The sequence below is a fragment of the Arvicola amphibius genome, chromosome 7 (assembly GCF_903992535.2).
Source record: "Arvicola amphibius chromosome 7, mArvAmp1.2, whole genome shotgun sequence".
In the NCBI taxonomy this organism is placed as follows: Eukaryota; Metazoa; Chordata; class Mammalia; order Rodentia; family Cricetidae; genus Arvicola; species Arvicola amphibius.
In genome coordinates, this window is record NC_052053.1 from 119524917 (window position 1) to 119548079 (window position 23163).

The 23163-nt window shown below is 43.1% G+C and overlaps 1 protein-coding gene across 1 annotated transcript in view; it reads right to left on the reverse strand.

Moving 5' to 3' along the window:
* The window catches only part of LOC119818530 (protein only RNase P catalytic subunit), a 97486-nt gene that overhangs the window by 39865 nt on the left and 34458 nt on the right, over window positions 1-23163 (reverse strand). Inside the window, exon 5 of the mRNA XM_038335992.2 lies at window positions 14463-14570. Coding sequence (XP_038191920.1) covers window positions 14463-14570 — 108 coding nt within the window. The remainder of the gene's footprint in view (window positions 1-14462; window positions 14571-23163) is intronic.

Here is a 23163-nt window from a genome sequence, read left to right on the forward strand (position 1 = left end):
GTCACTAAATCTCTGCCATCACAATCTGGAACCTATATCAATAATTCTAAGAGCTGCAGTCACATGAGAAAAGAGAACTCACATGTGTCAAACAGGAGGAGTGGGTGGGGTGGCATGTGACAAAGAGACGCAGCCAGCCTGGCACTGTTCAGCCCAGGGCGATTGGCTTCTCCATTACCATGTCATAAGAGATGAATAGGAAGAAAAATCCCCAAGTGCCACCCTCTGTGCTCCTCGCCAACCCCGGACTACCAGCCAACAATTCTCATTTACAAGTCACTATCACGCCCGTGAGGAACCAGATGTAACGATTTTACTTTTTATCCTTTTCATTTTTGTGGTTTTCCTGAGACCCAGGCTGACCTGGAACTGTGATCCTTCTACCTTAGCTTCTTGCTAGGCCCAACTGTTAACTTGTTAAGATTTTAGATGTATTTATGTTATGCATGTGACTGTTTTGCTTGCATCTATGTATGTTTACCACATGAGTGCCTGGAGCCCATGAAGGTCAGAAGAGGGCATCAGATCCCCTTGAACTGGAGTTACAAAAGGCTGTGAGCCACCATGTGGGTGCTAGGGACCAAACCTGGGCTCTCCTCGAACGCAGTAGATGCTCTTAGCCGCTGAGCCATCTCTCTAGCTCCCAGCTGATAACTATTTAAAAATAAGGAGTCATGGATTAGCATTACTTGCCCAGCATGCAATGAGCTTATAAAGAACCCCTGCTGGGAATGTACAGCTCAGTTGTAAAGCATCTGCCTGGGCCTCAGGTTTGTTTGATTCACCAGCACTACAAACAAACAAGCCATCTTGCTGGTTAATTTTATGTCAATTTAACACAAGCCAGAGACATCTGAGAGGAGGGAACCTCAACTGAGAAAATGCCTCCATAAGATCAGGCTGTAGACAAGCCTATAGAACATTTTCTTAATTAGGGATTGATGAGGGAGGGCCCAGCCCACTGTGGGTGGTGTCACCCCTGGGTTGGTGGTCCTGGGTTCTATAAGAAAGCAGGCTGAGAAGGGGAGAAAGCAGGATGAACAAGCCAGTAAGCAGCACCTCCATGGCCTCTGTATCAGCTCCTGCCTCCAGGCTCCCGCCCTGAGTTTGAGTTCCTGTCCTGACTCCTTCAGTGATGTGGAAGCACACACCAATAAACCCTTTCTTCCTCAAGCTGTCTGGGTCACGACGTTCCATCACAGCGACACTCACCCTAAGACATCATCTCTTGTTGGCACATCCAGAATCCTGATGAGCTAGAATTTAAATCTGTACAGTGTCCGCTGTTTTAAGACACACGGGTCAAGTTCACTGTTTCCAGTTTAGTCCCAGGAGTCTACACCTTCAGTGATTTGTTTGGGCGATGTTTTAGATTCTTAGAGAGAGAAAGGGCAACTTTACTGCTTTTGATAGTCTATTTGATTACTTTTAGTTTCATGTTTTTCCAGTTAACACTTTCTCTTTGGTCTAATTAAAATTTAAAAAGAAATCCCAGCACTGGGGCTGCTGAGGCAGGAGGATTGCCTAGGGTCAAGACCAGCCTGGGCTACAGTGTAAAATCTTGTCTCAAAAGCAAACAACCCCCAAAGCAAATCAATAGAAGACATACTCTAAGCAAATTAAAGCATCATTACACCAGTAGAGCTCCTTGATAACATAACAGTTGCTATGGCAACATAACAAACTTCTGTTTTGAAAATGAAAGTACATCACTTTTAGGATCAAGTTCTACTCGTCTAAAATGAGTTTTGTATATTTAACTTAAAATAAGTTTCTACCCTAAGATTCATTAAAAAACCTATATGACTATAAAAATTGCTTGCTTTGAGGCTGGCGAGACGCCTCAGCAGGCAAAACTGCATGCTGACGATCTGAGTTCAATGCCCCCGACACACACATGTACCCACACATGTGAACATGCAAACACTGATGTAAGTAAACTACACACATATACACATGCAAACATTTTCATTGGTTTGCAGTAACATTAGTGCTTAGGAATATACTTCTAGATATTTATTTTAAAATGTCTTAACTAAAATGTGTGTGAGCTGGAAGAAAGAGAATAGTTATGAGTACTTATGAAAGATGTATAGTTAGGAGCTGGAGAGATGATGCCTTTGTCAGTCACCTCACAACCACCTGCAACTCCGGCTCCCGGGGATCTGATGCGCTTTTGGCTTCTGACGGCACCTGCACTCATGTATACATACACTACCACTCACACATAAATAAAAAAATAAAGTGCGTCTAAAAAATAATAATGACAACAAAACCCTGAAACAAAATGTGATGAGGAGTAGAAACAACATCGGAATAAATTTAAATCCAGAAGCAATCAAATCAAGAGGGATGAACCAGCTGAGTGGCTGGCTGGAGTGAGCTTTCCAAACAAACCTGTGAGCGTGCTGGACAGCACTATCCACTGACTCCATATGCCTTCACCTTACACAGGGCCATTGCCAGAGTAATTACACAGCTAGTGAGCCTTCCTAAAGCTATGTTTCTACATCACAGGCCAAGATTTACAGCATCTACACTTATGCCAAGAGATTTAAATTCCTATGTTCGGTATCCATGGATGCTCCAACCTCAAATTCAACCATGAACTGAAAATATATTTTTAAAATGTATCAAAACCAGATGTGTACAGACTCTTCCTGTTATCATTACTTCCTAGACATATATTTAAATTGCATTAGGGATTATTAATAACCTAGCAATTCAATTAAAGACCACAGGATGATGTTTACAGGCTACATGTAAACACTATGCTGCCTTATTTTATTCATCATTATGTGCATGGGTGTTTTGCCTACATGTATGTCTTTGTACCATATGTGTGCCTGTTGCCTATTGAGGCCAGAAAACAGAAAGTAGATTCCCTGAGACCAGAGTTACAGAGCTACCACATGGGTGCTGGGAATTGAACCTGGGTCCTCTGGGAGAGTGGCCAGTGCTCTTAATCACTGAGCTATATCTCCAGCCCCTACACTATTTTATATAAAGGTCTTCAGCATGTATGAATCTGGTATCTAGGATACCAGAGGATGCTTATATTTACACACTGTGTACATGCGTGCGTGTGGAGAACAGAAGACAATCTCATGAGTCATTCCTCAGGGTAACGTGTGTGTGTGTGTGTCTGTGTGTGTCTGTGTGTGTGTGAGAGAGAGAGAGAGAGACTATGCTTTCATATGTACATGTGTGCATGTGGAGGTCAGAGGACAATCTCATGAGTTGTTCCTCAGGATGATTATATGTGTTTATACGACTATGCATTCATATATACTTGGTCCATCTTTTTGTTGTTGTTGACAGGGTCTCACTATGTAGCCCTGGCTGGCCTGGCCTCACAGAGCCATCACCTCTGCCTCCCTCGTGCTGGACTAAAGGTGTAACTGACTCCGTCTTGTTTTGTTGTTTTCTTCCATCTTGGCAGGTTTGGGATTTTTGTTTGATTTTTAGAACAGGATTTTGCCAAGCACGCCGGGCTCTTCAATCAGCAAGCCCCAGGGATTTACCGTCTCTGCTTCCCCAGAGCTGGCATTACACCTGGGTTCTGAAGACTGAATCGAGACCTCATGCTTTCAGAGTGGTACTTTACCAACTAAGCCATCTTTTTGGCCTACACTTTCTTTTTCTAACTTTAAAATTCTGAGATATGATCTGCTAAGTTACTCCTGTTGGCCCTAAACTCACTCTGTGGCCAAGGTAGTCATAGGCCTGTGCCGTCAGGCCTGGTTTCAAACTGACCATAGGCTGGCCTCAAACTCATTTAAAGCTGAGGATGGCGCTGAACTCTTTGCTTCCACCTTTTAAATTCTAAAATTATCAGCATGTACCACCACACACAACTCAAAGTTAGTCTTTTGAAATATTTTTATTGTTCTATTAGAATTTTTCATTTTATTTTGTATGTGAGGGTCCTGCCTGAATGTGTGTCTGTACACCGTGTGCACACTTGGTGCTCAGGAGGGCAGAAGACGACTTTGGAGGCCCTAGAACTAGGGTTACACATGGTTGTGAGCCACCATGTGGGTGCTTGGAAGTGAACCCCAGTCCTCTGAAAGAGCAGCCAGTGCTCTCTTAACTGCTGAACCAACTCCCCAGTCACTTTAAAAATGAATAAAATACTCATTTGAGAGAGAGAGAGAGAGAGAGAGAGAGAGAGAGAGAGAGAGAGAGAGAGAGAGAACACAAGTCAGGGAACAATTACAATTTCTGGGAGTCAGTTCATTCCTTCCACTACATGATTCTTAATCTTGAAATCAGAAATACTAATAAAAACTTGGTTCATTTTGAGTGACTCAGACAAATTTTCTGGATTAGAGTTTAATTCAGAAATAACTGAGTAACTGCTATCCTTAAAAATGTCCGGGGAACCAGGCAGGGGGCTAGAAAAGAAAAGGTTTGCTGTGATGGCACACATCTTTAATCCCAGCAATTGAGGGGCACAGACAGGCAGATCTCTGAGAGTTTGAGGCCAGCCTAGTCTACACAGTGAGTTTCAAGACAGCTAGAGCTATATAATGAAAACCTGTCTCAAAAAACAAAACAAAAAAGAAAAAAGAAAAAGAAAAAAAAAATAAAGAAGGAAATGAAAAAAATAAATACTGACAGGGACTTCAGCAACTCCAGTTTCAAGGGATTCGAATTCTTCTGGTCCCACTAGCATCCCACAAATGTGGTGCACAGATATAGGCAAAGGCAGAGCACCCATACACATTTAAAAAACAAATAAAAGAAAGAAAAGTCAGCTACCTTTCTAATTCTAACAGGGGAAAAAAATCTACTGCTAACCAGCTGATCAAAATAAAAAAAAATTATCTATCATGTCCAATAACCTTTCATTCCAGTTGTTTGTAAGGCACAAAACTTCAAACCAAAGTGGAAACAAATATTTTTGATTCTAGATTCCAATATAGGAAAAAAAATACTAAAACATTTTCTCCAAACAAACAAAGGAAAAACAGAAAAATTAAAAACCCTGACACGGAAGCAATGTGTTCTTTGAGGGTAAAAGTCAAGTTTGAGGAACCAAGAACCCGGGCAAGCTTCCTGTAGAGCCACCCTTCCGGGGAAAATGGTGAAGAAGGGGAAACGATGCACCCAGGAGAGAATTCCAAAGATGATGTATTAGGGTCTGGGAAGACGGCTCAGCAGTTAAGAGCACTGGCTGCTCTTCCAGGAGACACAGGTTCAATTCCTAGCACCCACATGGCAGCTCACACCTGTCTGTAGCTCCAGTTCCAGGGGATGCAACACCCTACACAGATATACATGCAGGCCAAAGACCACTGCACATAAAAGTAAAAATGAACCATCCCAAAGAAAAGATGTACTAGAAAGTCCACCTCAGCATGAGCGCTCGCTGCTGGGAACGCAGCAGGAGGAGCTGCCTCTCCTCCTTCCCGGTACTGAAACAGTTGCAAGCACAGCGGTGACAATTCAACATTTCCACAGCTGGGATGAGGGACAGAGTTTTACACACACACACCCTGAGCAGAGCCTGCTGCATCTCAGGAGCTTCATGGTGCCGAAACATTAACACGGGGTTATGTAAATCAGCAGAGAGAAATAAAATAACTTGAGTGGCAGAAAAAAAGAGGAGAACTCGCTGCCAAGTAAATGCTCTATCAAATGACCTTTAATGGCTAATACTCTGCCTCCGTTTTTCTCTCCCTGTAGGAAAAGCAGCTAAGCGGTGGGCAATCAGAACGGATTCTGCGGCGTTTCCAACCAAACGCCTTTTCCATCACTGCCCGAAGCAAGCTGCAAACACGAAAGCATGCAGTGCTGATGTCTGCCCGTAATTCTCGTAAATTACATGATAAATTTTCCCTCTGCCGAAGCCATTTTAACCAATTCTCCGTTAGCTGCAGAAACAGGGAGCAGAGTTTGAACGGCTAGTAAGATTAACTAAAATGGTGTACTTTCTCCCCCACACTCCCTCTATTAGACAGGCTTAGGAACACTGGAAATCTAAAATGCAGACTGCAAAAGGAACAAAAGCATTAGGACTGATGCACGGGCAGGTGTGTGGGTGCAGAGGACAACGACAGAAACCGTGGCGCAACAACCCCTCCGCTTTTTACTCTTTTGTTTCCCAGGTGAAAAGCTGCGCGTTGCTCCTGTCCCCTCGAAGCCACCCCACAGCACCAAGTATTAACAAACACTTGGTGATTGAAAAGAAAAACTCAGTTCTTAAAATGAAAGGCGTGAGAGCGTGAGTCAAGCCTGAGTCACCGAGCCTTGGAACGCTCCCCGGTTATTCTAAGAAAAATAACCAACATGAGTTCACACAGAACCGCAGCGAAGGATCTAGATTTTGAAAAAAAAGAATCAAGGTAAAGACAGTTTGCACTGCTATGTTAAAACTCATTTCTAGCTTGACTGCGTAAGACATCAGCATCCTCAGCGTGGCAGCCAGAAGAGCTATTCGAAAACATTCTTCCTCCTTCTGAGCACATGGTAAGACTGCCTTCCCCGTCCACTGAACTCAGGTGTGACCGGGAATCTGCAGCAGCTGCCGGTAAAATAGGAACAGCGGGGCTGAGCGGTTGAAAGTACCTGCTGCGGAGCTACGGTGACTGGTGACTTCATCTTATCCCCATTACCCAGACAGAAGCACGACATAGTCACATGCATATACACAATATGTGTACACAGGAACACTTGTACACACACATGCACACACACACACACAAATAACAACAATAATAAACAACTTTAAGAGGGAGAAGCGACCTTTGGAAAGTGACCAAATCAACAGAAGCTGTACTAGCCAACAGAGCCTTCACAACCTCTCTTCCCCTTGTCATTGGGACTGACAATAATTTAGTTATTCTGGTTCTGGAATGAGGATGATAACAACACAGATGGCCTTAATGGGCAGGTATCCAAAAAAAAGTTAAAAAGCTAGCATGCTTTAAGACACTGAAAACTTGAATTATTATGCAGCATAACCCAACCTATCTTGACTCTTAGAATTGGTTTTTGTTCTTCTAGACGATCCATACAAATTCTTTTCCTTTTTAGCTTCTGTTTTGTTTTGCTTTTGTGGGGAGTTGAAGTTTATTGAGATATGTTAAGCAGTAGTGTTAGGAGAAAGAAAGGCACCCAGAAAAAAGGCCTAGCATACCCCACAGTGTAGGCGTGGACTTCTCAAAGGAGAGTCGCCTTATTTTTTTTTTTTTGAGAGTCCTGCTCTGCAGCTCGAGTTGCCCCTGAATTCACCAATGTCTTGCCATTGTCAGTGCTGAGAGTAGAAGTGTGAGCCACCACAGCAGACTTTTCACAGCCTTTCTTCCCTATCTTTCCCTTCCTTGCTTATTATCTGTGTCTGTGTATGCACACACGTGTGTGTACATGCATATGCATGTGTGTGGTATGTGTATGTGTATTCATGTGTATGTATATGTGTGTGGTATGTGCATGTATAGATTGTGTGCATCTACTTGTGTATGTGTATACATGTAGTGTGTAGCTAATTTAAGATGTAAGAATTAGTTAATAAGAAAGCCTGAGCTATTAGGCCAACCAGTTTATAATTAATGTAGACCTCTGTGTATTTCTTTAGGACTGAACAGCTGCAGGACCGGGTAGGAAAGAAAGCTCTGTCAACATGTATGTGTTTGTGTGTGTGTGTGTGTGTGTGATGTATACGTTTATGAGGGCAGGTGTGTATGCATGTTTGTGTGGTATATTCATGTGAAGATATAAATGTAAGTGCATATGTATGCATGTGAAGGTGTTCATGTGTGTGTATATATTCATGTATATGTGTATTTGTGCATGTATACATGTGTGCGGTATATGTGTGCACGCATATATAGGTGTATGCATGTGACAGTGTACATGTGTATATGTGTGTATTCGTGTGTGTGTATATGTGTGTGCATGCACACGTGCTCATAATGTATGTAAGTGTGAAGGTGTGCAGGTATACATGGAGGCAGAGTGCTTTCCCCCATCACAACGCCATTCTAAGTCTCTCACTGAACGCGGAGCTCGCTGTTCCAGCGAGACTGGCGCGATCTGCCACCTGCCGGCCTGCCCCTCATGCTAGGGTTACAGGTATTTACTCCTATGCCTGGCTTTTCTGTGAGCTGGGGACAGGAACTCAGGTCCTCATGCGTGCACAACACTATCCACTGGGCAATCTCCTCACAGCCTTTACGTCATTCTTGGTTACTTTACAAAGAAGATGACTGTTTACTTGGAGACTCAAGCTTAGACTCTGAGCACATGTTCAATAAAGCATAAAGACTACTTACTGAAGACGGCTAAAAATAACGAAGTGAAGGCTGTCAGTTATTCAAAGCAGGATACTGAACATGCTCTAAAACCAACAACCACAAAACAAATCACCATGCCTCTGTTCCTAAAGCCACAACCATGGCAACAAATGGACACACAAGCTCTGGGTTGCTCTTTCCCCTTGTTTTAAAATTTACTGGATGATATGCCAAATACTACAATAAGTACATGTCAAGAATTAGCTCAGTTAGGTGGCAGGCTGACCAACCCTGCAACTACCCAGGTCCAGAGCCAGGGTTATGAGTTGGCCCACCCCAACATCCACCCCATCTGTGATTTGCTGGGGCTTGTGAAGGGACCTGACCTACTGATCCGAAGCTGCAGGATCTTCATGGCACAGAGCAACAGCAGGATAAGCAAGAGGAGCTCCAGTGAGGACCCAGCATCGACAGTGTAGCAGAAACCAGAGTCCTCGAACCAGACCAATGGCTCTGTGCAATGAACATTTGCAAGTAAAGATATATGGATAGAAGGGTGTACTGCGTGACTCAGTGTCACACTGCAGCTTCCATGATGAGATAAATTTCTCTCTCTCTCTCTCTCTTTTAACTTTTTTTTTCTCCTAAATTTTATTTTGGAGGGGAGGTTGCAAGGGCAGAGGGCGGATACAAAGGGACAGGGAAATGTATGAAATGGAGAGACATGACGTGAAATACAAAGAATAAATAAAAAGGAGAAAAAAGAATTAGCTCAGTTAGGGGCTGGAGAGACTGTCTGCGAAGGACTGAGGTTCAGTTCCCAGACCCACAGCAGCACCTTTTAAATCACCCCCAACTCTAATTTTGTCTCCTGGTCTCTGCAGGCACCCACATGTGTGTGCATGGTGCACATACACGCACTTAGGTGCACACATATAATTAAATACATGTATTTAAATAAAGGAATAGATACCTTTAAAAATCAACCAGCTCATCTAATTTCACATAAGGCACAGGAGGTTCTAGAACTTAGGTCCCTGGGTGGCAAAGAGGAAGATATTAAGACTAAAACTTACGGTGTCCTTCACCAATATGGCTGAAAGCAGGTGCTGTCTCTGACCGGTTACATAATTGACTGTAGTCTCAACTATCCATTCTTTCAATAATTATGAAATGTACTGAACACTCACATGCTTTTCTCAATGCTGAAGAACAGCGAGCAAGGTTTCTAATTTTTGGGCATTGTACTTTAATAGAGGAGATTTATTTTTTAAAAAATCTGAAATTAGTTATTGTGCTGGTTGATTTTTGTCAACTGGACACATAAGAGTCACATAGGAAGGGGAGAAGCTCAGCTGAGGACTTGTCTCCGTCAGACTGGCCCACAGGCATGTCTGTGGGGAATTTTCTTGATTAACGATTGATGTGAGAGAGACCGGCTCACTTTGGGCCCCGCCACCCCTGGGCGGGTGGTCTCCAGTTGTATAATAAAGGCTGAGCCAGCCACAGGGACAGGCCAGTCAGCAGTGTGCGTCCACAGTGCTTCAGTTCCTGCCCGGCTGCCCTCGATCACACACTGTAACCTGGAAGGTGAAGGAAACCCACTCCTCCCCAGTTGCTCTTTGTTATTGTCTTATCACAGCGATTCAGAAGCCAACTACAGTTACCTATGGCTGTATAACTAACGGCCCAAAACTGGAGCTGAAATAACCACTTCTTTTCTCATTCGGGGCTGGGCTCTGCACAGCTTTCTGGTACCACCCAGCATACTGCCTCAGCTCTCTGTGTGCAGAGTCGGTCTGCAGGCTGCCCAGAGGCTTCCTGTGTAGCCCAGATTAGCTTCAAACTCGTGACCATCTTGCAGCCCCCTCCAGACTGCTGGGACTGCAGGCGTATGCCGTCACAGTCAGCCATGTGGTCACTTTTCACCCAGCAGAGATGTGAACACCATTGATGTAATTGAAAGTACAGAGTGGGTAAGCACAGCCGGCACCTTGGCAGAGTTTGGGAGGCTTTCTGCGGTGCTGGGAATGATCCAGCTATGTGAACGAGAAAGAACATTAAAGGTTGAAGAACGAGCGAGCACAAGGAAGAGGCAAAAAGAGGTTCAGAATGTCTGGGGAAGAATTCCAGAGAACCAGTAACCGAGAGAAAGACAGAGGAAAAGGCCACAGCGATGGCTGAAAAGAGGTAACTATCCCATGATGCTCTGGCTCCATGGTCCACAAGGAACTTAGATACCATTACACACAGTGGAAGTTACTGAGAGGGGAGAGGAAGCAAGAAGACCCTTAGATGTTTTGATGAGATGTAATGCTACTGACAATGGAAAGAAGCAATTAGAATGTGGGGGGGGGGGCGGTTTGGGGGTGATAACAATACAGTCTGTCAGCTAACTAGGTATAAAGCCAGGGAACAGAGTAACCTTTGTTAGATCTTTCATTTTCTGAAACAAGGCAGCCTAGGCTAACTGCAAGTGTGCAGTCCTCCTGCCTCAGCCTCCAGAGTTCTAGAATTCTAGGTACGCGCCACCACATTGGCTGAGACAGACGATACTTAACCCTGGGGACAGGAGTAAGGGTGGACGGTGGTGCCAAATATATACTCACTGCAGTCTAAAACCAGGAAAGCAATATATTTTCTTGATTCATGTTATGGTTCTTTCTGTTAAGAAACATGCATGAGCCCGGCTAGTTCCAGGACAGGTTCCAAAGCTACAGAGAAACACTGTCTCAGAAAAAAAAAAGAAAAAAAGGAGGAAGAGGAGGAGGAGGAGGAGGAAGAGGAGGAGGAGGAGAAGAAGAAACATGTATGAATGTTCACCAACTTGCATGTATGTGCACTACATGGTGCCTGTAGGCACCAGGGGCCAGAAAGGGCCATCAGGTACTCTAGAACTGGAGTTTAGAAATAGTTGTGAGCTGCCCTGTGGGCTGGGACACAACTCAGATTGTCTGCAGAAGCAGCAAATGCTTTTAACCACCGAGCCATCTTCCCACTTCCCTCACTCTTCTGCAGAGTTTTACTCTGCACCCAGATTAGCCTAGAACTCACTGTCATCCAGCCTGGCCTCCAACTCACAATCCTCCTGCCTCAGCCTTCCGAGTGCTGGGAGCAGAGGTGTGCAAACCACCCCCAACTTAGAAAGTTAAAATGTGGGAAGGAGGGTCAATGAAGTGGCCCAGTAGATGGAGGCACGTGGTGCCAAACCCAATGATGACCTGAGTGCCAGCTCCAAGATCCACATGGAGAAGGAAGGAAGCGCATTCTGGCAAGTTCTCTGACCTCCACGTGAGCACGGTGACATGTGTACGCACACACATGTAAAATAAATCAAAATGTAAAACACACATACAAGATACATCGGAAAACTGAGAACACATTCATAACTAGCTCTTTTTGAGACAGGATCTCACTATGTAATCCTGGCTGGCCTCAAATTAACAGAGTTCTGTTGGGGAATATTATTCTCAGGTGTGTTACTTTTGTTTCTGCTGTATCTGATTAACTGTGAAGCTGTGAGTCTTTGCCTGTCTAAAACACCTGTTGGGCCTAATAAAGAAATGAATGGCCAATATCAAGGCAGGAGCAAGGATAGGCAGGGTTAGCAGGCAGAGAGGACAAATAGAAGGAGAGATCTGGGAGGAGAGAGGAAAAAAGAAGAGGAAGAGAACAAGGAGAGGAGGACGTCAGGGGCAGCCACCCCGCCACCCAGCTACACAGCAAGCCACAGAGAGAAGCAAAGAAAGGTATACAGAAATAGAGAAAGATAAAAGCCCAAAGGCAAAAGGTAGTCAGGAAAATTTAAGAAAAGCTAGCAAGAAACAAGCCAAACTAAGGCTAGGCATTCATAACTAAGAATAAGCCTCTGGATGTGATTTACTTGGGAGCTGGGTGGTGGGTTCCCCAAAAAGCCAAAAGAGCAAAACATCACATAACAGAGATCCACTTGCTTCTGCCTCCTGAGTGCTGGGACTAAAGATGAATGCCACCGTGCCTCTATGCTCTGCTTTAAATTGTGTATATGTGGGAGGTCCCTCTGTATATGTGTTGCTTTTATTGGTTGATGAATAAAGCTGCTTTGGCCTCTGGCAGGCCAGGCTCGGAGAGATACAGAGGGAAAGTAGATGGAGTCAAGGAGACGCCGTAGCTGCAGGAGGAGGAAGACTCCGGAACTTATACCAGTAGGCCACAGCCTTGTGGTGATACACAGAATAATAGAAATGGGTTACTTTAAGATATAAGAGCTAGCTAGGAATATGCCTAAATTATTGGCCAAGCAGTGTTGTAATTGATATAGTTTCCGTGTGATTGTTTGGGTCTGGGCGGCCAGGAACGAATGAGCAGCCTCTGTTTACACATGTGTGAGTAGACGCACATGCACTCAAGTGCAGGTGTATGAGGAGGCCGGAGGAGTCAGATCCTCTGGAGCTGCAGTGACAGGCATTTGAGAGCCACCTGGTATAGGCATTGGGAATGGAACACGGGTCTCTTGCAAGAGTAGTACATGCTTTTAATCACTGAGCCATCTTTCCAGCCCTCCAGCTTGTTTTCTTTGTTCCTTAATTCTCATTGCCCTTAAGAAATAAACTCTAAGATCAAGCTATGAGATCACAGTGAAACTCCCAAAATAATGAATGCAAGATTCTCTTCTCAACGGTGAGCTTACCAAGCATATCAGATACATAAAAACCAGTGATGGAAAAGTTTGGAGGGAGAGGCAGGATGGCCGGAAGTTCAAGGTCAGCATTGACTACCTAGTGAGTTCAAGACCAGCCCAGGCTACTTGGGACTCTTATCTATAAAACAAAACAAAACAAAATATCGTGAAAAAAATATCTTAATATGCTTAGCATTCAGTAACTCAGGGTAGCCTGGGCTAACTATGTAGCCTAGGCTGGCCTCCAACTTGAGGTCATCTTGCCTCTGGCTCTGCCTCCTAAAATCCATCATACCAACTTAAGTTATAACTACTTGAGTTTTTTTGTGGAGCTGGGATAGAAACCAGCGCCTCATGCATGCTAGCAAGTTCTCTCTACTGAGCTATAACCCAATCTCTAAAACATAACATATAAAACATAAAAAACTACTTTATTTTGTCTCATGAATAGTACTGACTTCAACTTTTTTTTTTAAATGTGCATTGATGTTTGGCCTGCATGTATGTCTGTGTGAGGGTGTTGAATTCCCTGGAACTGGAGTTTCAGAAAGTAATGAGCTGCCATGTGGGTGCTGGGAATTGAACCCAGGTCCTCTGGAAGAGCTCTTACTCACTGGGGCATTTCTGCAGCCCCCTTCAATTCTTAATTAACAATTATTTGGTTATCTGGCCTAGACTAAGTCTATGTTAAGGTAGAACTTTTTCTCTCTTTCGTTTGAGACAGGGTCTCTATATAGAGCATACCAGGCTGGCCTCAAATTCAGAGATCCACCTGTCTATGCCTCCTGAATACTGGGGTTAAAAGCATGTACTACCATACTCAGCCTAAAATTTAGCGTTTTCCATTGTCATGAATGACAAGCAAAAGAAATTTAAACTATCAGATAAAAGTCTACAGACAAACAAGAATTACTGTTGCATTTGGGAGTTCACTTGAACAGTTCTTATAATCATAAATAATTATAAAAACAATAGTTTTATATATAATTATAATCATTGCTACACTTGTGAAGGAAGTATGTGCACTAAGTGCTTGCATATACAGAGTCATTAAATCTTTACAACACCTTTAGGAGATAGGAACCATTCTATTCTCTTTCTTTATACTAGCTGGGCAGTAGAACCACACATCTTTAATCCCAACACTTGGGAAGCACAGACAGGCAGGATCTCTGTGATTTCAAGGCCAGCCTAGTCCACAGAGTAAGTTCCAGAAAAGCCAAGGTTGTTACACAGAGAAACTCTGTCTCAAAAACCAAAGGCAGCAAGACCTTCATCTACGGAAGAAGGCCACAACACACCAGTGAGAAACAACCGTATAGGCTAATTGATGAAAGTAGCATGTGTGGAAGTCACCAAAGTGATGAGTATCTAGTATCTTGATACTATATCTTGGTGTATTAATTTTCAAATTAGAGAGATGTGATCCCTAGGAAAACAGTGACTCAAAGGAGAAAGGAGAAGTCGCTAGAAAGCAAGCTGTCAGCTATACAAAGAGGGCAGCAGGTTGTTTACAAGAACTGTTTCTACAGACAAAGAGCAACAAAATAAAACATACTTACAATTTGAGATTCACGACTCTTAAAAAACATTTTTGCAACGTTGAGGCCATCGATAACAATATCAAAAGGAGGACAGGAGTTTACAAAGTTCTGGAATCTCTTCAGCTCCTGAAACCACAAAGTCAGAACATCAATAAGAGCCTAGGAGCTGGGGATGAAGATTGGGGGCGGGGAGCATGTCTGCTGTGCCTGCAGCCTTGGGTTTGATTCCTAGCACTGCATAAACTAGGTAAGCTACTCCTCACCAGAGAAGAGGAGACGGGAACAGAGAGGTCAAGGTTATCCTCGGTTACACAGTGAACTTAAGCCATACGGAGATATAGAAGACCCTGTCTCAGAACAAACCAATCTAAAAACAACTAGACAGAGAACTGGACAAGGACTTCACCATAAACATGCCGAGATGATGATTATTATTTTGATTTTGATAACTGAAATATTGCTCCCATAAAAACTCTCTCTCTCTCTCTCTCTCTCTCTCTCTCTCTCTCTCTCTCTCACACACACACACACACGTGCACATGCACATGTGTGTGCACGTGGTGGGGTGGTGGGGGGAGTCTTCCAAAATGAAATCTAAAAAGGCTGCATTTAGATGCCAACTGCACAGGTATCCAGGGCCCCACAATCTTAGTGCTGTCCTCACAGGGCATCTCCATGCCCAGCCCGATTTCAGACAGCGGCACACGCAATATCATAGAGATCAGGATACTGAAATTGTTAAATCCTGTTCCTAAGAGAAGTGAACACAGAAATTAGTTACCTGGTAACCGTGGTGAAAGAACAAGGATCTACATTTTAAATTTATTTTCTTGGTGGCACACATCTTTAACCCCAGCACTCTGAAGGTAGATACAGTTAAATCTCTGAGTTTGAGGTCTACTTGGGAATTTTTGAGTCAATGAGGGCTATACAGTGAGTCTGTCTCAAAAAAAATTTTTTCTTGAGTTTTTTTTTTTGAAACAAGGTCTTGCTATACAGTTCAGGTTGGTCTCGAACTCACTATGTACTCTAGGCTGGCCAGTAATGCAGGAACCTCGTGCCCATGCCTGCTGAGTGCTGGAAGTACAAGTATGTGCCACTACTACTACTCTATGCTTACAACAAAGCCCTCTAGCTTAGCGTGAGGACAAACCAAATAAACCATGCTGTCAAGTGAAGAATGCTATGAGGGGAAAGAAGGAAAGCCCACTCTGGTAATGACAGAATTTGTGAGACTGGCCTGGAACTCTCAGAGCTCTGCTTCTGTCTCCTGGATGCTGGGTTTAGAGGTGCCACCACCCCACACCTGGTTTATCTCTGCTTTAAGAAGTCAGAGAAGCAATCTCTAGAAAAGGCTTCATATAAAAGACATCCTTGAACATGTTAACATGGAAGAGGAGACATACCTGAAGGAAGGCAAACATCCATGGACATGTTAACATGGAAGGGGAGACACTTGCATCGGGTTCCACCTCTAGACCAAGGACTGCAGGCAGTAAATGTTTACTGCGACAAGGAGAATTAATCTCCCACATAGATAGGACCCTTAATGATTGTCTGAAGCAGAGTGCTCGGCCTTGAAACTATATACGCACATATAAACAACAAAAATTAACTCATCAGACTACATATATATATATATGTATGTATTTGTGCATACATGTGTTACATAGAGAAACATATAAAAACAATAACCAGAGTAAAAAAGGCTATCAACTTGAGTAGAGGAGGCAGATGGGAGAGGTTTGAAGGAAGGCTAACTTGGAGGGGCTGGAGAGAGGAAAGGGGGAAGTGATATAATTATATTTCGATTAAAAGCATATGGTTAGTCTGGCGGTGGTGGCACACATCTTAAATCCCAGCAATCCCGGGAGGCAGAGACAGGTGGATCTCTTTGAGTTTAAGGTTCACCTGGTCTACAGAGCTAGTTCCAGGACAGCCAGGGCTACACAGAGAAACCCTGACTCAAACTCACAGAGATCTGCCTGCCTCTGCCTCCTGAGTGCTGGGATTAAAGGCATGTGCCACCACCGCCTGGCTAGAAGAAATTTATACTTGTATTAGCCAAAAGGCCAAAAATAATAGAAGAGTACATTTAATATAGAAGGAAATAAAATAAAAAGGAAAAGAAGTCCAAATAATTTTTAAATGTGATTATTCTTTACAATTTTACACATACATACACTTATAATGTACTTTGATCATATTCTTCCTCCCTTATCCACTTATTATCTCAAATTAAATTCAGTAAGGCAAAAAGTGAGGAACTGTCCTCATTCTCTATTTCACATTGCATACAAAATTATTTTAAAATGGATCACAGAAGGCTGAAGAGATGGCTCAGTGGTCAAGAGCAGTGGCTGCTTTTGTGGAGGACAGGGACTCAATTCCCAGCACCCACAAAAAGACAACCATCTGTAATTCCTGTTCCAGGGGATCCAACATCTTCTGGCTTCCTTGGGCACCAGTACACAGTGGTACATAGAGAGATACAGGTAAAGCCACCCATACATATACAATAATAAAATAATCAAAATTTGCATTTGGTAACAAAACCAACTAAATATTGGTTGGAATAGGAATATTAGTAATAATATTTATTATGTATACAAGGAATATTAATTTTTATAAATGAAAGCAAAATATCAAGGAGAATTTAAAATTTCTATGCAATATTGACTGAAATAGAAAGGAAAGGACACGACTACTCCTAGGTGTGGTGTGGGAGGAGAAAGTTTACTGTAGATGTGGGAGAAAAATGCCAGAGGCAGGGACATGTGGGAGAGTCCAGAGTGCTCATGACCCCGAGCCATGTGAGGGGAAGGGAGAAGGGAGAGGGGAGAGACGTGATAAAGTGCCCCAGTCAAGAGGCCAAAGGGACAGGGGGTGACCAAAATGTCTGGATTATACAGGGAAGAGCAGACCAGACCCTGGGCCAGAAAGTTCAGGGTAGGGGGCAGGGTATGCCAGCCAAACCCTGTAACAGGTAGAGACTGAGGGATGCTGGGAGAACCTAGAGGCCAGGTCTGCTTGGGTATGTTAAACAGACACATCGGCCATTTGTCTCAGGTTTGAAACTTAACAAATATGATTATCATTTTTCCATTTGTTTCTGTCCAGTATACAGCTAAACAAAAGGAAACAGGACAAGTGCATTAAATTGCCAACATTGACGCTTTCCTAAGAGGCCATCTCTAATATGTCAGGATTGGTAAGAGAGTGAGGCCAGTACAGTGAGTTAGGCCAGCAGAGAAGACATTTTCCATTACACTGCCAGCTATCATTTTGGTGCTTAGTAACATTGTATTCATCTCAGTGATAGCAAACATGGACATCGAAATGAGTCTCATAAAAAAAAAGTTAGACTAGATAACTTACAAACTCCCCTTTCTATTCTGATATTGTGGTGTTCAGAGCAGTTGGAAATTCCTTAAAACTACAGACTGGGAAAAGGTATGCCTGAGACAATTTATGGGAAAGATGACTCTCTGCATGTCATAAAATCCCCATCCAAAGATTACCCTCCTGGTCTATATTTCTACTCAGAGGAAAAGGTCCAGAACGCCAGGCTGCTCTTCCACGCCCACTGCTCAGGGCCGTCCACCAGGGACACCATCAGTGAGGGATCCACGGCAGTATTTCCAAAGGTGAGTTTTATTTTTGAGAAAGCATCTTTTGATTACGTAGCTCTGCCTGTTCTGGAACTAGTTATAAAGATCAGGCTATCCTTGAACTCACAGAAGTCCAGCTGCTTCTAGAGTGAAATACATTTATATTCTTGAATGCAAATGCCACCAGGCAGTTAATGCAGACAAGACGTGACCAAAATAGAGTTGGCCTACTGAGGTAGTCCACACGGAAGACAAGACAGGGCAGTGCAAGCCCGAAAGCCCAGCAGCTTGCATGAAAGGGGAACTTGAATAGAGGTGCGTGTGTGGGTGCAAGCCTCAACCCCATCATTTGGAGCTGGAGAATTAAGAGGTCAGTGCTCGGGCTGGAGAGATGGCTCAGAGGTTAAGAGCATTGCCAGCTCTTCCAAAGGTCCTGAGTTCAATTCCCAGCAACCACATGGTGGCTCACAACCATCTATAATGAGGTCTGGTGCCCTCTTCTGGCCTGCAGGCATACACACAGACAGAATACTGTATACATAATGAATAAGTACATAGAACTGATTTAAAAAAAAGAGGTCACTGCTCAGCTACATAGGGAGGTGGAGGGCAGTCTGGGCTACACAAGACCCTGTTCAAAATAAAACAAGGAAAATATTTAATTTTAAATAAATTTAAATTAAGAAAAAAGAAACTCCTTGTTACTATAAGATTGAAAAGTAAGAAAATGTAAAATAAACTCTAAAACAACCAGCAGTTTTATTTCTTTACCTTATCCTAGCTCACACTAGAAACAATGAAGCAAGTCTGCCAAGCGGTCTCACCATTGTAACAGGGAAATGCAGTCTAAACTATAAGAGCAATAAACGGGAATTTTAACATGACATGTAAGCTGCAGAACAAAGGAAAAAGCCGATGTATAATTATATGAATCTTAAGTCCCACATGGCGAGCCTAACTTAACTTTAAATTCTCCTAATATGTGAGAAAACTAACAGGTTGAGCAAGTGATTTTTCTTGGTAGGTGGAGATGCTAACATTTGTAAACCCCCACCACCACCGCCGACATGTTTCTCTGTGCAGCCCTGTGACTGTCCTGGAACTCACTCTGTAGACCAGGCTGGCTTCACACTCAGAGATCTCCCTGCCTCTGTATTTAGAGTGCTGGGATTAAAGACGTGCACCACTACCGCCCTGCAAAACAGACACGGCATTTTTTTTTTTAAATAGAAAGAAAGGGGATATTAAGACAACTGGCTTTAGTCATACTGGAAGTGGAAAAGCAGGGGAATACCAGCTATTTTAGATACAAGCAATGTTCCTAACGTGGGAACATCAATAAAAAATATCTTTATAACTAATGTCTCAATTATGGGACTTCTTTAGGACACAGTTCCCAAATAATCCCCAACACTAAGAAGACCAGTACACAGGGAGTTAGATATGAGGGAACCAAGGAAATCACAGGTCTATCTCTTGGTAGCTATAGCTCCTGAGGTTCAAAAATGCCCCTTTGTGATGAAATATCTTGCAGTTGTAGCTAAGACTCAGTCTGCTGCAGCAGAGGTGCTAAGCCAGTTTCCAAACTGACACACTTGGGCACTGATGAAGGGCCCGTGTTGTCCCTAAGACCCTGGCTTCATTAGAATAGCATTTGAAAAAAAAAATAGCATTTGCATTGTGGCTTGTTTATAAGCTGAATTATTTCCATCAATAAGAGAACTGAGGGACACACGTCTATCAATATCTGCATGACTGCCTTATTGTAAGTAGGGAAACTAAGCCACACACCCAAAAAGTACCATTAGAGCATGACAGTCAAAACAGAGGCTGGAGAACCCAAGTGTTTCTCAAACCTTGTCAAAAGAGAAAGTTTAGTAAGCTCGGGCTTCTTATTACTAGGAAGTTGTGAGAGATACTTTAGTTTCCCACAGTTGTTTCATTAGCTATGACTACTACAGTATATCTTTTTTGTTGTTGTTGTTGTTTATGTTTTAATGGCTTTTTGAGACAGGGTTTCTCTGTGTAGCCCTGGCTGTCTTAGAACTTGCTCTGTAGACTATGCTGGATTTGAACTCACAGAGATCCGCCTGCCTCTGCCTCCTGAGTGCTGGGATTAAAGGCGTGAGCCACCACTGTTCAGTTACCAGTATAAAATCCTATTGGACCTGTAAATAAACATGTTTAAGTGTGTGCATGTTCATGCATGTGCAGGCCAGAGGACTAGCGTGGGTGTCATCTCAAGAACACCATCCACCTCTTTTGAGACAAGCTCCTCAGGGGCCTGAAGTTCATCCTGCCCGCCTCCCAGTGCTGGTGATGCAAACGCACGACCCACATGCAGCATTTTTACACAGGCCAACTGAGCTCTTCAGTAACCCTAAAACCTTGTAATTTTATCTGAACTTTCTGATTTCTGTAAGATGAAAAAAAGCAAGCAAAACTTCCTAACATAACTACCTCCCAAATCTGGCACATACCTTTAATCCCAGCACTCTTGCCCACAGAGTGAGTTCCAGGATAGCCAGGGCTACACACAGAGAAACCCTGTCTCAAAAAACCAATAAATAAATAAATATGTCCCCAAATCTTTGTAGTCAAGCATATCAACATACTCATGGAATCCCAGCAAGGAGGGAGGTGTTCAAGTTTGAGGCCAGTTTTAGCTACACCGTGGACCCTGACTCAAACATAGTTAGAGTTGTAGGTCAGTGGTAGAGCACTTGCCTACCATGTACAAGGCCATGGGTTTGATCCCAGCATTGCCCAAATTAAAATAAAAATAATAAAAATAATTAACCAAATGAGTAAGCTGCATTTATCACAACAAAATATTTATTTAGGTTTTTGAGATAATATCACATGCAGTTCCGGCTGGTCTTGAGCTTTCTCTGTATCCAAAGATGACTTTGAACTTTGGATACTCCTGATTCTACATCCTACGTGCCTTGACTACAAGCATTTGCTCCCACACTTCATTTATGTGATGCTAGGAACTGAATTCAGGGCTTTGTTTGTGCTAGGCAAGCAAGCGCTCTACTAACTCCACTACGTATGTCCAGGCCCAAAAATCCTTTAATGCATGGTTGAACTTAAAAGGAAAACAAAACACCAAGTGTCAAAGACAAAGCCACATCTTAGAGTGGGAACGGAAGCATAAGCATTGGCACTAACACTGGGCAAGTGAGAACCATAAAGGAACTGGGAGGAAGTAGTCAACAGTCTGACTTTTGATACCCTGTAGGAAATGGCACCCTGTCAAACCCTGTGCCCAAATGAGAGATCAGAAGCAAACTCAGAAATAATAAATAAGGAACTTAAGTGAACATACATTGTTGTTGTTGTTTTTAACTTATCCACCAGTGGTCTAAGAAAGAAAGAAGATTCCTGAAGAAAAGGTACACACAGGCACATATTAAACAGGTCTGGAGCACAAATTCAGGCAAAGTCATGTGCTCACAAGAATGAGTACAGGAAGTGGGCCTGGTCTGGGAATAGCTCTGAGAAATTTGGCAAAAGCAAACAAAACTTCCCTGGAGAGTATCAACAGTCCTAGCCATGAAGGCATTCCTACAGAGAGAAAAACTTCCCTAAAGATGGATTCATTGGTTCAAAACTATAAAACACACAGGAAACTATCAATCATGTATGAGTCCTCTCATGAAACAAGAAGAATCCAAAGAACTCAGGCTAAGGATAATAATAGAATGACCTAAGAGACAATATGAAATAAATGTTAAAACCAGGCCTGGTGATGCACACCTGTGACCCCAGTATTGCAGGGACTGAGGCAGAAGGATCACGAGTTTGAAGACAGTTTGGGCTACGTAATAAAACTCTGTCTCAAGAAACAACATAGCTCTGTAAAATTATTTAAAACATAAAAATTTTAAAAATCCTCAGAAATTGGAGCATGAGTCCTGCAATTAAAAATCTGAACTATGGGGGGGCTGGAGAGATGGCTCAGAGGTTAAGAGCATTGCCTGCTCTTCCAAAGGTCCTGAGTTCAATTCCCAGCAACCACATGGTGGCTCACAACCATCTGTAATGAGGTCTGGTGCCCTCTTCTGGCCAGCAGGCATACACACAGACAGAATATTGTATCCATAATAAATAAGTAAATATTAAAAAAAGAAACTATTAAAAAAAAAATCTGAACTATGGGCTAGAGAGATGGCTCAGAGGTTAAAAGCACTTGGTGTTCTTCCGGAGGAGGTAGGTTTGATTCCGAGCACCCACGTGACAGCTCAGGGCAGCCTCTCCAGTTTCTGGGGATCTGAAACCCTCTTGGGGCTTCCTTGAATTTCAGGTACACATATGGTACACAGACATACATGTTGACTTAATATCCATATATATATAATTTTTAAAACTTCTTCTAACATAGTCTGAAATCGAGCCAGCAATACAGTTCAGGGCAGAGCGCCTGCCTGCACTGGTGCAGTTCTGGGTTCACTCCCCAGCTCCCCAGCACTGCACCAAAAGCAAAGACAAAAAGCACAACTGAAATAACTGAACCATGTGACTGGGGAAAGTAAATAATAAATTGTGGTGTATTCACATAATAGAATGCTATGCAGCAGCGAAAGGAAACCATGTAACCACACAAATACAAAACATATAAACCCAAATCTAATATTACAAAAGAACATGCTATTAAGTGAAAGCAGACGAAAGGGTCACATGTTCTAAGATTTTTGTCATATTAAATGTTTAGTAGAGGCAAAACTACAGAGAACGGATCAGTGCTTCCCTGGGTGTAAAAGCAAGGTTAACCCCAAAGCGTCCAAGGAAACTTTTGGAGAAAAGAAGCCTAATACAGCAGTATAGTAATGGTCACATGAATACATAAACTCTCTCAGAAATCATTAAACTGTACACTTATGATGGGTGAACTACGGCCTGCAAACTACTAAGCAATTGTGTGTGGGGAGAAGAGAGCCCACAGTAGATAAAGAACAGACATCTGGGGCCTGAGAGATGGTTCAGTGGGGAAAGGTGCTTGTGGGCAAAGCCAGATGACCGAAGTTTGCTGCCTGGAACACAAGGTGGAAGGGAGAACAGCCTCCAGGAAGCGGCCCTTGATTGTCACATGTGCTCTATGGTGC